This window comes from Pimephales promelas, chromosome 21, assembly GCF_988280905.1.
Source record: "Pimephales promelas chromosome 21, fPimPro1.hap1.1, whole genome shotgun sequence".
Lineage (NCBI taxonomy): Eukaryota > Metazoa > Chordata > Actinopteri > Cypriniformes > Leuciscidae > Pimephales > Pimephales promelas.
This window is the reverse complement of record NC_142789.1, coordinates 19,083,019-19,096,758: the sequence shown is the minus strand read 5'-3', so window position 1 is coordinate 19,096,758 and position 13,740 is coordinate 19,083,019. Positions and strand designations below refer to the sequence as shown.

At 35.1% G+C, this 13,740-nt stretch overlaps 3 protein-coding genes across 3 annotated transcripts; all 3 read left to right on the top strand.

Annotated features, from left to right (window-relative positions):
- Positions 1-773: 773 nt before the first annotated feature.
- golt1a (golgi transport 1A) lies at positions 774-3,352 on the top strand. The gene is made up of 5 exons (XM_039695080.2): positions 774-887; positions 1,071-1,162; positions 2,404-2,582; positions 2,810-2,873; positions 2,990-3,352. Exons 1-5 carry the CDS (start codon positions 863-865, stop codon positions 3,029-3,031), a joined length of 402 nt encoding a protein of 133 aa, XP_039551014.2. The 5' UTR covers positions 774-862; the 3' UTR covers positions 3,032-3,352.
- A 133-nt stretch (positions 3,353-3,485) lies between these two features.
- Positions 3,486-6,126, top strand: kiss1 (KiSS-1 metastasis suppressor). Its single transcript, XM_039695081.2, has 2 exons — positions 3,486-4,527; positions 5,235-6,126. The coding sequence occupies exons 1-2, from the start codon at positions 4,440-4,442 to the stop codon at positions 5,498-5,500; spliced, it is 354 nt and encodes a 117-aa protein (XP_039551015.2). The 5' UTR covers positions 3,486-4,439; the 3' UTR covers positions 5,501-6,126.
- An 88-nt stretch (positions 6,127-6,214) lies between these two features.
- LOC120495472 (uncharacterized) lies at positions 6,215-8,308 on the top strand. Its single transcript, XM_039695079.2, has 6 exons — positions 6,215-6,565; positions 7,165-7,201; positions 7,415-7,518; positions 7,652-7,750; positions 7,828-7,874; positions 8,012-8,308. The coding sequence occupies exons 1-6, from the start codon at positions 6,499-6,501 to the stop codon at positions 8,294-8,296; spliced, it is 639 nt and encodes a 212-aa protein (XP_039551013.2). The 5' UTR covers positions 6,215-6,498; the 3' UTR covers positions 8,297-8,308.
- The last annotated feature ends 5,432 nt before the right edge of the window (positions 8,309-13,740 follow it).

Sequence of the window (13,740 nt, the reverse complement as noted above, 5' to 3'; positions counted from 1 at the left end):
GCCTCCAAAATGGCCGCTCATTCGGTTACCGCCCAGAATGTGACGTCGGTGAAAACCCTCTATACTGTGAAGGTTGCTTATCTCATCTGGTTAGTGCAACCAATCGCACAACAACTATCTGGCGTGTCATTTACACTTTGAAACACCAACTTTTGTGTAAAAACTGGCGACGTCCTTTAAACATTACATTTTCTTCATTCATACTTTCACAAACATGCAAATATTTCTAGAGTTAGAAAGTTGCTGCAATTTATATTAATAGCACTCCCATTGAAAATAATTGGAAAAATACGCCAGCCATGTGAACAAAAAATACAATACAAAGGCCAACATTTTGAGAAATGTTGCTGGATAGTGATGCCGTCAACGGGCAACCAGATGAGACACAGGGCCCACGACCAATCTAAATTATCCAGTTGGAAATTTCTTGCCCATTTTCAATGGAAAGTAGCCAAGCAACAATTGCTCTGCAAGATTGCCCAACAACACTGCTCAAAAAGATGCCCTGTGGATCATCACCTTTAGTCTTGTTTTGGCAGTTGGAAATGGAATAATCCACAACGAAATAGACTGGCCTCAACAGTATTGATTTGGCAGCGTCAGCGGTCACGTTTAAGATTAATTCATTTGTGGGATGTCAGGTAAGGAAATAAAGGGCAGAGGTTGAGTGGACATATGCATGAGTGAATGGACTGTGATAAAGTGTAAAAGAGATAAAGGGATCATTATTCTAATACGTTTGGTTAATGTTCACCCTACGGTAGGGTTCAAAGTCAAGTATTTATGGGAAACATTCAAATCAGTAAGAACCAAGGACCAAAACTGGGACATCTAAGCCAAGAAAGACAACAGAGGGGAAACTATGATCACAATCACTGCGTTTCAGAGTGAGTGTCTTTCTTTCACTGAATATAAAAGAACCGCAGTTACAGCTGAACTCAAAGACAGTTGTATATTCATTCTGACTTGTAGAATGACAACATGTTCTCCCTTTTAAATGACTACAGTAATAATTGCTTGATTACTAACTAAAAAATATAGCTAAACAATCTGTTCTAATTGGATTCTAGAAATCGGTGTGGGTCTGTCAGGATTCGGCATATTCTTTGTGCTGTTTGGAATATTGCTGTACTTTGACTCGGTCCTGTTGGCGTTTGGTAATGTAAGTGCAAAAGCCTGAGCTGTTTAGATATGACACACACTAGATCTTTGGTCATGGGGAATGTTTTTAAAGGGGTAGTTCTAAAAATTGGACATCTGACCAGCCACAGGTCACTTTTAGCAAACATGAAGCTATTTTGCTAATCTATTCCATACAAACTTTAAATCCAACTTGTATTACAAATAAAAGCTATATTTCAAACTAAAATATTGAGCTGCACAATTTTTTTTGAACATTGATAATCAGAAGTCAGCATATTAAAATGATTTCTTAAGGATCATTTTAATATGCTGATGATCATTTATCATTTAATAATAAAATAGACAACAGTTATTTAAATTGTCACGTTTCATAATTGTACAGTTTTTACTGTAGCTATTCATACTTTGCAGTCACGTGACTACCATGGATGCCTGGCGGGCAACAAACGGGTATTTTCAACGATGAATAAAGGTCTTATCTAGGATCCTTCGAGTCATGACTCGAAAAAAAAGATTTGTTCATTTTGATGAACGAGTTTGAACAGGAGAGTCACGAACGCTCATCACAAAACAGAGCAAGGCGAGCATTTGTGCTTATAAAACTTAAACTTTTTTATTTATTTTTTAAATGACCTATCATTTCACTATAAGACCCTTATTCATCGTCTGAATTTGTTTAAAGCCCCTTTGAAGCTGCACAAAAACTCTCATTTGGACCTTGAACTGTTTGGTTCCCATTTAAGTTCATTATATGGAGAAAATCCTGGAATGTTTTCATCAAAAACCTTAATTTCTTTTCGACTAAAGAAAGAAAGACATGGACATCTTGGATGACATGGGGGTGAGTAAATTATCAGCAAAAGTTTTTTTTTTTTTTTTTTTTTTAAAGTGAACTACTCCTTTAAAGACACGATTAATTACATGATCACACACCCATTGTATTCAAACAAATGATGAAATTACCTTGAGTGTTGGAATGATAGTTCAACCGCACAACAACTATCTGGCGTGTCATTTACACCTCGAAATAACAACTTTTGTATAAAAACTGGCGACGTCCTGACAAGATCCTTGATTAGTTTACTGGGTTTCGTTGCTGGAGAACCGTGTTCTTGCCCGCCAGCCAGTACTTTTGATGTCACGTGCAAAGTATGAATTGTAATTAGTGCAACCTTAAATGTTCCTTTCAAACGCGTAAAAAAAAATCAGTGCACATACATACATAAGTTTATTTATTTGTTTTTCCTTCTCTTGTAACAGATTTTGTTTCTGTCTGGTCTGGCCTTCATCATTGGCTTGAGGAGGACCGTCTACTTCTTTTTCCAGAGAGAGAAGCTCAGAAGCTCCGCCTTCTTTCTAGGAGGCGTGGCTTTAGTTCTACTAAGATGGCCTCGTATTGGCATGCTAGTGGAAACCTATGGCTTTGTGCTTCTATTTAAGTGAGTAAACAGTTGAATCACGTCCTGTCCATGTGTGCGGGGCAGCCGCCTCATTTGGTTAAGATATTCTTAATTTAAAACAACCAAGATGCATTTAGCTTAATCTCATTTTGAAACCTTTTTATATTTTTACTAAATACACACTATTTTCCTGCTTGAATTTGGCTTCATTCTTGGATCGTTTCTGTCCTAAACTGACAAATAACACACATCTGCATTGTTTGTAGGTCATTCTTCCCAATGGCTTTTGGATTTCTCTCAACAGTCTTGAACGTTCCCTTTTTAAATACGGTATGGAACAATAGTTGGATCAAAACCACCACAACCAAAGTATTTCTTTTTTTACAATACAATTAAACATTCAGGGTTGACTAAACATTCCTCATTGTTTCTTTGCTCCCTTTAAGATTTTAAACAAGTTATCTGGAAGCAGTTCCTCAATGGTGTGAGGGCAGATGTTGGACATCTGGATGTGCTGCTGCAGTGCACTGTTCAAATTTTAGTTTTTTTTAAATATAGTATATAGATATAACTAAGGGATATGATGGATTGTGTGAGTCATTTTTTATAACAACATGTAATAACAGTATAATAACTTAAGAATGTTATTTTTTTGTTCAAAACATATCTTTTTCCATTTAAAAAAAAATATATATATATATGCTGCAATATCAGGGTTTGATGAGCGCAAGACATACGTTGATCTGTACTTTTTACATTTTACTCTTGAGATGAACACAAGCAAAAATAAAATGGCTGGTGAAAAGCTTTTCAACGCTACAAGTTATGAATATATATATATATATATTTTAAAGGAGTGCTTTTCCAATCATCTCATTTCTATTCCATCTGTCTGCTGGCCACAACTTCAATGAACTACCCTCAAATAGAAAATCAAATGATATCGAGTTCAAATATATAAAGGCTTTGTGGTTCTGGAATGTTCCGGTGAAATGGATGGGTGGTGGACCCACCCTGGGGCAAAGACCAGATCAGAGGGAAAGAGGGGAAGCTTATGCAGGTCTCCCACCCACCGGGGAGGCTATGACGTAGGTGATGTTGTATGAAAAAGATAAATTGTGTCTGAACATTGGCTGGACCAAACACAACCTCCATACCAGCAGGTGTAAAGGTAAGCCATTTACTTTATTCTCCCACTGCCGTGAAATGTTCATGTTTGCATTGAGTTACATGTTAGTGTACGTGTGTAAGCACACATTTCTGTGTGATGGTCCATTTGAAGTCTTTAGGGTGTGGAAGCACACATTTATACATTCTGTGTGATGGTCCATTTGAAGTCTCGATGGTTTGATTGACAGTTTTACATTTATATACGCATTTGACATATTTTTTTTTTTTGACATATTCGGTTTTGAAGAATAATTTTCATTTTTTCTTTTTTGCTTAGCAGCATTTTGCTCACAAAATATCGGATTAGTTGATATTATTGTATTACTTTTTTTATTCATTTACATCAATAAACAGAATAGGAGTGGGGTGAAAGGCTGATTTCTGATGCTTTTGATAACTTAAATTCTCTTTGAAGTGTGTGTGTGTGCATGTGCTGTGTGCATGGTCCTTGTAAACTCTACAATGCATTATGTATGCACAAGAATGGCAATACAATGATGGGACTTTTTTCCAGTAAGGTAAAAAGCTTTTCATACTGAATTATGTGGTTTTGACAATGTGTGTGTGTCTGAGCTCACGAGTATGCAGATGAATGTCACTGAAACGTGTGATCTCCTAAATGAGTCTTCTTATAAATACCCATGATTCAGAAAACAACCATTTGTACCGGTTTCTAATTACATTTCTTTCTTACAGAAACTAACTTTGGTTCAAAACGCATTCAAAATGATGCTACTTATGATGCTCATTTTGATGATGTCAGTGGCGATTCAAGACACATACTCTTCTTCAGAGCATTTTCAATACTTAAAAGGTAAGTTTAATGCTGTGTTAACTGGAATTATCTTCTAATAAATGAAGAGTTCAGATGCAAAAGCCTCTAAGTGCCATTTGAAATTTTCTTCTAGAATGATCATTTTTATCAAGCTTGTATATTTAAGTTCACTGATTTCACTTAAATGGCAATGATAATTACCTATTAATTGTTATTTAAGTGAAATTACTGAACTTAAATATACAAATTTGATAAAAATCATCATTAAAGAAGAAAATTTCAAATGGCATTTAGAGGCTTTTGCATCTGAACTCTTCAAATATATATAAAAATATAGCACATATTAAAATGTGTTAACAGTCTTAAGGCAACAAATGCAATGCATTCTCACCCCAAGGCGTCACCTTTTGACCATGCTTCAATATTCGACTCTTTAGGCACCCTTTATATATGACGCGATCCTATGGAGTCATCTAACTGACGCTAAAGGGTGCCTAAAGCGTCAGATATTGACGCATGGTCAAAATGCTTCCCACGGCGTCAGCAATGTGACGCCTTGGGGATGAGAATGGGCTGACAAATGACAATGCAACTGAAAAGAAAATAGTCATCATTGTACAAGTTTTACAACATTTACTATTGTCGTAACAAATGTTATGTTTATAGTTTTGTGGAAAAGCCTGTATTGGACATGTAAATACTGTAAAGCAGAGTTTCACTTGTCTGAATGAAAGACCTATCTCTAGATGAAACTCCTGAAGAAGCATCACTCCGGGTTCTCAGGAGAACTGATCCTCGTCCCACAGCTGGATCTCCTTCTCCCAAGCTCTCAATGCACTTCTCCATGGGTGCAGATCCTCAGCGGAGCACGTGGTGGTTGTCTCCAGAAAAGCCTTACACAAAAAGAAGGCAGCCTGTTGCATACTACAACCTCAATTCCTTTGGTCTCCGCTATGGGAAGAGAGAACAGAACATGCTTGCCGGATTTAAACAGAAGATTCATGTAAAGTGAGGTCCAGTAGACCCTTTTTTTCAGTTGTACTGTATATTGTTCTAGTGTTCTTTGTGACCCTTTAATCATCGGTATGTGATTGAATGTACTAATGGATTAATATGTGAACTGAACATCTAAGACAGCAACATAGTGTCAGCCCAGATCCAGGCCCACACATCTGGTACACGTTGATTCCACATGGCTCTGGGCCAACACTATTGCTGTCTGGGATTAGTGGGATAGTTCATAATCTTCACTATAAAGAGTTGTAATGATAACTTAGAGGCTCCATTTTACTAGTAATTAAACAATTATCAAACAACCTGAATAAAGGGACTTTATTTGGTGACATTTAAAATAAATGGTAAAAATGCTATTTAAAATGACTGAATCGTAAACTAGGTTCAATGCATTAGGTTGCACCCCTTTTGTGTGTGTATACTATGTGTACTTTCTTTTTCACACACTCAAAAACCTAACGTGTTTTTTTTTTTTTTTTATACAAATAAATTGTGATAATATTTTATGTTGCCACATCAAGCAAAATCTGGAAGTTGTTAAAGTTCTCTGATAATTTCTGTATGTAAACTGTTGCACTAAACCAAAGTCAACTGCTCACTAATTAAACTAAACTATCGGCAAAATGGCACAAAATTCGATCATTTAAAGACTGGACTTAAATGTCGACCTGTATGTGAGCTGATTGTATATCAATAATAATAAAATTAGAAAAAAAATCTGTAAAATTGTATTTTTTTTATTTTCAAGTACAAATTTTAACATTCAAAGCATCTCTTTCAATGAGCAAGATATTTTGGTACTGTATCTTCAATTTCTCACCTTATTTAAAACTGGTGACGCTCAACCACAACTTTCCACTGACTCTAGATGGTAATCACTGAGCGTTTCCGTGGTTGTGCTTTTGAGAGGGAACTTGATCAGCACTTTGAAACAAATATTAAAGAATTAGTGCGAGTGTCTGAAAAACTAAATAATTATTGCGAGTGTCTGAAGTCATGATGTGGATCATACACCCTGTGTCCATTTTTACACTCTACATGTTTCTCTTCAATGAGCTGGCAGGTAAGACACGTGCACAAACTTTATTTTTATTTTTCAGATATATTTTTTAATAATGCTCAATAGGCTGATTATTTTTAAAACCATGTAGGGTATCTAGCTTAATATAAAATTATATAATATCAATAATAACAATAAAGTAAGATAACAACAGTAAAATTCTTAAAGAAAATGCACAGTGTGCAGAATAGAAAATTATTATTAAATTAATAGAAACTCTTTTAATTATATACCATATGTATCACTATAATACAGTTGTTATTTAAACAGTTAACCCAACTTGTTTAAGATCTTAAAGTTGTGATCAAGTAAAACTTGTGTGTGTGTGTGTGTGTGTGTAAATGATTTAACGACAAGCACAAACGTGTACAAATATATCATCTGGAAAGGTAAAAAAAAAAGATACCAAATATTTCTTATGTGCTAGAGAATGATTTTGAGTCATTAAATATGCAATATATTGATGTAAATTATGTTGGAATGAATCTGTGATATGCAATTTGTAACTTTTTAACAAATCTGAAACTGAATATAGAGTAATACAAAATCAGCACACATTGCCTAGTTGATAACCTGTCTCGGTTTGTTTTATTATCGCACAGCTCCAGCTAACAATTCAAGCACAGAAGACAGAGTTTGGTAATTCTGCAAACATAACAAACTTTATTGGTAGATTTTCTATGCAACACATTATTTTATACTTTTATCCTTTGAGCAGTATATTCTGTGAGAAGTGGCATGTTGATGGCATACAAATCACCTAAATGACTTGAAAATATTGTAATTGTGTAACTACACAACTTAATCTTGTGATGATTCCAGTTATCAACATTTATTTATGCATTGTTTTAGTGTTGTTCTTCATCCGTTATTGTACGGCATCATCTGCTTCCTCGTTTTCTTGGTTGTCATTCTCCTGATTCTTCTCTTTAAAGTATTCATCTCGATGCAAAGTGGTGAGTGCATTACAGTACTGCTTATTTATTGAAAATATGCATGAAAATAACAATAACAAGGATTTATTCAAAAGATGAAGCTTTTTTTTTTTTAGCCTAGTAGCCTATGTGTGTGATTTTTGTTTCAACTCAGGCTTTAGAAGAGACACTATCCACATAGCCAGCGACACGGGAGAATCAACCGCTTTCAGTCAGAATAATGCATTAAGTATTTCCTCTCCTTCATGCGATGGTAAAAACACGTTTTACAATTTGTCTTACCGTTCGTCCACTGAGGCTTTCACGCTAAACTTTGGCCTTGTCAATTAGGTGGAGATAACTCATCCTCTACTAGTTCTGGGACCCCCGAAGGCTCGGTAAGTCATTTGGAAATCATCCTTCTCGAAATACCATCCATTATATTCCAGATGCAACACGTGCCATTGTAATGGTGTTGCAATTCTTTATTAACATTTTTGTTTGATATGGGATTTTGTTTTTGTTTGGGTGTCAGCTGGCTGATCTCTCTCAGCGGTATGCAAGCCTTCAAGACCGTTCTAAGACTTCTGACTACATAAATGTTGCAGAGAGTGCTTCACCTGCACCAGGGGCCTTTCGTAATAAAAAAATGGATATAGACTATGTGAATGTTAAAGAGTCCCAACAACAGAAGACAATCAACAGTAAAGGCCAAGCGAGCTGTGATGACGGCACTAAAAGTGTTAGCAGCGATGCTAGCGACGAGTCTGCTGTGAATTACTCCAAGATTGTCTTTATTAAGACAGATAGGTCTAAGTAAAAGATACGATTGTCTTTGGTAAAAAAAAAAAAAATGTCTTAAACTAATCACTCACGCACCCAGAAATTAAAATTTTGATCATTTACTCACCCTCAAATCTGTGTGACAAGAATGTTTCAGTAGTTTTTGTTCATACAATAAAAAAAAATGGGGTCAAAAGTAACACTGCTTGGCTTGACATTTGATTTTATGGACTAAGAAATAGCCTAAAAAATCTACTTTTGTGTTTCACAGAAGAAATTGGTTTGGCTTGAGGGTGAGTAAATCATGACAGAGGTTTTATGTTACCATTTAATAGTCCTTTTAATATTCTATAAAAAAAGGATTGCGCAAAACTTACAAAACTTCATATTTTCACAACAAAAACATACCATTTTAAACATGGTTATCTAAGCATAAGAGATGGGAGTTTTCCAGTGAATTTTCAGCCACACTTTTTAGTGAATTTTTCAGATCATAAAACACCACATCCTGACAGGAAGGAACCAGACATGCATCTGTGAACAGTAATAAATAACTCATTTGAATGTGCAGGCTTCAAATGCTGTAACCTAATAACAAACATGCCCCTTTCTTTACTATTGACACTTGCTTTTCCACCGTCAAGCATCGTTTTTCATTTAAGGCCTGTGGGAGACCATAAAAATCTCACGATTCTCCAGGAGTGCATCTTTCTTGAACAATGTTATGAGGACAATTTTTAAGTTTAACGGTCATATTTCCCAATACCACCACACCTTTGAAGCATTTTTTTAATAATTGATATTTACAGGTTTAATATTTGATATGCCACACATCAAAATGTCAATCTTAGTAGAAAATGTTCTTAAAAGCTTAAAAGTTTCCATCAGTGCTATGTATTTGGAACACCTTAAAGGTTTGACACTGTAAAAATGAATATGGTTTATCTAATCAAAAAAAAAAAAATCAAAAAAAAATGTGGCAACAGATAAGCAATATTATTAAATAAATTTAACAAATTAGAATTGAGTAATAATTAATCAAATTAATTCCTTAAAGGTTAACCATTTAAAATGAGTAAAACTTACAACAACCAAAACAAAAAAACACAAGTTGAAGTCACCATTGTTGTGATCGGTGTTTGTTTTAGGTTTGTTTTAAAATTATGGTTTTCTCCTTCAGTGATTCTGCTTGTTAAAATCAGGTGTCTTCAATGTTGGCAACATAAAATAAAGAGTTCTTAATTAATCTTTGACGTCTGTCTGTTAGTTGAGATATTTTTGTTATTTTTTTTTGGTGTAAATTTTACTCATTTTAAATGGTTAACTTTTAAGGAATAATTTGATTCATTATTACTCAATTCTAATTTGTCACATTTATTTAATAATATTGTTTGTAATCTGTTGCCACAGTTCTATTGATTAGATAAAGCATATTCATTTTTACAGTGTATACAGAGAACCCTTTTTAAGGGTTCAATTCTTTGTAACCAGGAAAAAGGTTCTATATGGAACCTTTTGGGTTCATTCATTATGATTTGTTATGTCCTTTCCGGTAAGTACTCTGAAAAAGAAAGTATACAAACCGAGTGTCTGTAGTCCTCTCAGTGCTGCAATAAACACAGCTCATTATTTCATTCACTCCCACCCCCTCTCGTCTGGGATCTTTACAAAGCCACGCCCCCAAAACACATGAACGCGCTGCCAACTGCGCACAGCTGAAGGACGTGTTTACGAGGTTTTTTGTTGTTGTTTTTTTTTTTTTTTTTGAAAATGTATCCACCTTTAAGTTACTACAACAGTTTAATAAACAATAATTTAATTACAACTACAAAATGTAATATATGAATGAAAAATAGCCTATAAAGAACCTTTGTGCCAAAAGGGTTCTTTCTTGTCATTATAGAACATTTTTTGGCATAAAAGGTTCTTTGGAGTTGAGTAAAGAACCCATAGAACCCCAATGAACCATTTTTTTTTTCTAAGAAAAAATCACATCAGCTTGCACTGACACTGTCCCACCACTTCGTGGTATCAATGACCCAATGCCAAGAGCACAAATTCAATATCATTCTTCTCATTTTAAGGCCAAAACATTTTTTATGCGATAGCCTAAACAACCGTAACTACATGTGTGGATATCTGATAAACACAAACCCTCAAAGGAACCCAATGGACTTTAAAAGTCACCCTATTCTGATAAGACACAGATGTTTAAATAGTTAAATAATTAGAAGAGACCTTCAGGTTCCTAGAAACTCTTCTATTTTGAGTTCACATTCGAATTGAATTTATTACAAAATTAGTTTTGCGTTGGGGCAATTTTTTTAGGTGCTGCACAAAGTGAGCCTTTTGTGCAACTGCTTCAAATTCAGCAGCAAGGGTTTTAGTTCAATGAACTTAACATGCATGTCTATAAATAGAGTTACACTATGTTACAAACTTTGTGTAATAGAAGATTTGCTACAGACATTTATAAACACACCACTTGTGTGGTTCTGTGTAGGGATTGGAAGAAATACAGTTCATATTGAAGTTCATATCTTTAGTGGCAGTGCAGCAAAGAAAAGCCATTGCATTGCTCACATCCGACTAAAATTGGATGTTCTGTCCACTTCATGATTCAGCTGCAGGCACATCATGTTGTTATTCCAAGATAAGATCCAAAACCAAACCTTTTTTTTACTAAACAAAATTGGGATTGTCACATAATCAAAACTTTAATAGTGTTTTTTTCACATACGATATAAAGAGATTGGATGTTACGAAACGTTAATCAATGCAAGGAGGATTCCAATAATTTTGGCACATCCACAGAGGTTTGGCGTGTGAAGTGTGGTGGTTGGGTAAAATAACAGTGCTCTGTTTCCATAAATCACCCCTGCACATGCAAGATCTGTGTTGTAGACAAAAACAAAACAACGAAAACAAAAACAAAACAACAACAAAAAAAAAAAACAGCCTTATTAAGGTGGTGCATGTGTCCCTAAACCTTTTTTCCTCCAATTTTGTTTTATTATGGCTCTGCTTTATTCTCATTATAAACCATGGAAATTGCTAAATCCAGTTCTGACATTTTGCACAAAACAACAGCTTTGCACAAAGAAGCTAACTCTGTGGTCATCGATGCATTGGTAATAAGCCAATGTCATGAAATTAAGTTGTAAAACGTGCAGTATAAACAATCGATGGAAGAAAAGAAAAAACAAAGACCGGTGAGGTGTACCAAATGTTAAAAGCTGTCATTGTCTTAATAGCTCTAATGTGTAATGGCTTCAGTGTGTCAAAAATTACAATGGTTTCATTATCGAATTAAATAAAACTGGCTGGTATGTTTTTAATTTCTTGTGTGTAATGAATAAAGTTTGACCACCAAAACCTCATATCAAAAAACTGCCTTATTTCTACACTGTTTAAGACCTTTTAAGACAGATTTCACTTTTAAAACCACAAGAATTGCATGTAGGGCTGGAGGAATGGATTAATTTTCTTTTTTTCCCCCCGTTGATTACCAGTGACAAAGTATTTTCAATCTTTTATCTGTTGTTTTATATCTGTATATGTAGGGAGACCAGTGCGTCTCTAGGGTTTTGCCTATAATGTCCAGCTGCATAAATTATTGGTTTCAAACACTGTCTTGAATTAGTACTTTTTGTGTGTGAATTCTAGCTTCCAAACAATCCTAGTTTTGTTATAGTAACAATGTGAATTAAAATGGAACTAATGTCAAAGTAACGTCTCATTGACATACGCACCTATTAGTCTCGTGAAAGCTTCAAATAATAAGTGTGTGGGATTACAAATTTAAGAATCATTTTAAGATCTGCTTTTCTTGACATTACACCACAAAAAACCAATGGTGAAGTACATTTTATACAGGATTATTAGCATCATTTACTTCATTTACTTACATTGTTCCAAACCCGTAAGACTTTCGTTCATCTTCGGAACACAAATGAAGATGACGCCTCAAAAAGAGATAAAGAGATCACAAAACTAATCAATATGAATTGAGCGGTTTAGTCCTATTTTCTGAAGAGACTCGATCACTTTATAAAAAAGAGATTGAGATTAGGGTTCTATTCACGTATAAACATTAATCAGCGAACATAAACAGAAGCTCTAACATACTTGTTTGACTTGAAAGAATAAACCTCATTGGTTCTTGCAGAAGCTCATATGTACTGTGTAACAGACAAATCTCGAATCTGCCTTTTCTGTCAAACACACTGGAAAAAGCAGTATCCTCATAACTGTGTTCCATTCTTGCAAGGATTTTTATTGAGGATTTAGACCGTGCCATAGTACCGAGACAGCTCTCATTAGAGCCAAAAATGATTTGCTCTTATCCGATCGTGGTTGTACAGTATCTCTCTGTTAGTGTTACTTGAACTTATTGCTGCATTTGACACAATTGACTACAACATTCTTTTAAATAGACTAGAAAACTATGTTGGCATTTGTGGAATTGCATTAGCATGGTTTAAATCATACTTATCTGACCGTTATCAGTTTGTAGCAGTAAATGAAGAGATGTCTTATCGATCACAAGTTCAGTATGGCATACCACAAGGCTACTAGGACCGCTGCTGCTCACTCTGTATGCTACCCTTGGAAGATATCATTAGGAAACATGGAATTAGCGTTGACTATTACAGTATGCCGATGATACTCAGCTGTATATTTTTTCAAAACCTAACGAAACTTACCAATTCATAAAATTAACGGAATGCATAAAAAAAATGCATTCTGAAACTATAAACTAAATTCTGATAAAACATAGATTCTAATTATTGGACAAAAAACTTCCACTTCCACGTCGGACGGGTGTAAAAAAAAAAGTCAGCGAAGGGTTTTTTTCTCCCACAGACAGGCCAGCAATGAAAGCGTAAGCGCTATCAGAAGACTCCACTGCCACGTCATTAATTCATAATTTCGCGCAATCACAGCTTGACATCAAATATAAAAAGACTGATCTTACCCACCTATTTTGTTGGCTGTGGGTGTTGTAGCAAAGTTCCCCTCCATCCTCCCCACCACCACCACCACGGCTCTTGTCCACTCGTTCGGGGGTTGGCTCCGCACCAGCCCGGCTGCTTCTAGGACTAGTTAACTTCCAAAGCCATGTTAATCTATGACTACATTGGCCACCGTAGGAGTTAAAACGAAATCGGAATAGATAGGAACAGAAACTAATATTCACTGGATGGTCATATACCTTTTCACTGCTAGATGGGGGTAAAAATCACACAGTGTAGCTTTAAATACAGTTTCAGTGTGTCTGTTTCTGAACACTTAGGCTATATGTGAGTGTAAAAACCCATTACCCAGTTACGCATTATTTCCACATATGCATATTGGCGTATTTTATTTGTAATGAGACGCATCTGCAAACCATGCTTTCTGCCAAAATGAAAGCTTGATGCCGTCAAAATAAACAAAATATCATGTGCTTATCTCTTTCAAGTATACAAATTAGTAAAA

Excerpts from the sequence above, each read along its gene's own strand:
- kiss1 (XM_039695081.2), top strand. The coding sequence starts at position 4,440 with ATGATGCTACTTATGATGCTCATTTTGATGATGTCAGTGGCGATTCAA. Across the intron at positions 4,528-5,234 it reads GCATTTTCAATACTTAAAAG|ATGAAACTCCTGAAGAAGCA; the intron begins GTAAGTTTAATG and ends ACCTATCTCTAG.
- LOC120495472 (XM_039695079.2), top strand. The coding sequence starts at position 6,499 with ATGATGTGGATCATACACCCTGTGTCCATTTTTACACTCTACATGTTT. Across the intron at positions 6,566-7,164 it reads TCTCTTCAATGAGCTGGCAG|CTCCAGCTAACAATTCAAGC; the intron begins GTAAGACACGTG and ends ATTATCGCACAG. Across the intron at positions 7,519-7,651 it reads ATTCATCTCGATGCAAAGTG|GCTTTAGAAGAGACACTATC; the intron begins GTGAGTGCATTA and ends GTTTCAACTCAG.
- golt1a (XM_039695080.2), top strand. The coding sequence starts at position 863 with ATGATCACAATCACTGCGTTTCAGA. Across the intron at positions 2,583-2,809 it reads GGCTTTGTGCTTCTATTTAA|GTCATTCTTCCCAATGGCTT; the intron begins GTGAGTAAACAG and ends CATTGTTTGTAG. Across the intron at positions 2,874-2,989 it reads ACGTTCCCTTTTTAAATACG|ATTTTAAACAAGTTATCTGG; the intron begins GTATGGAACAAT and ends GCTCCCTTTAAG.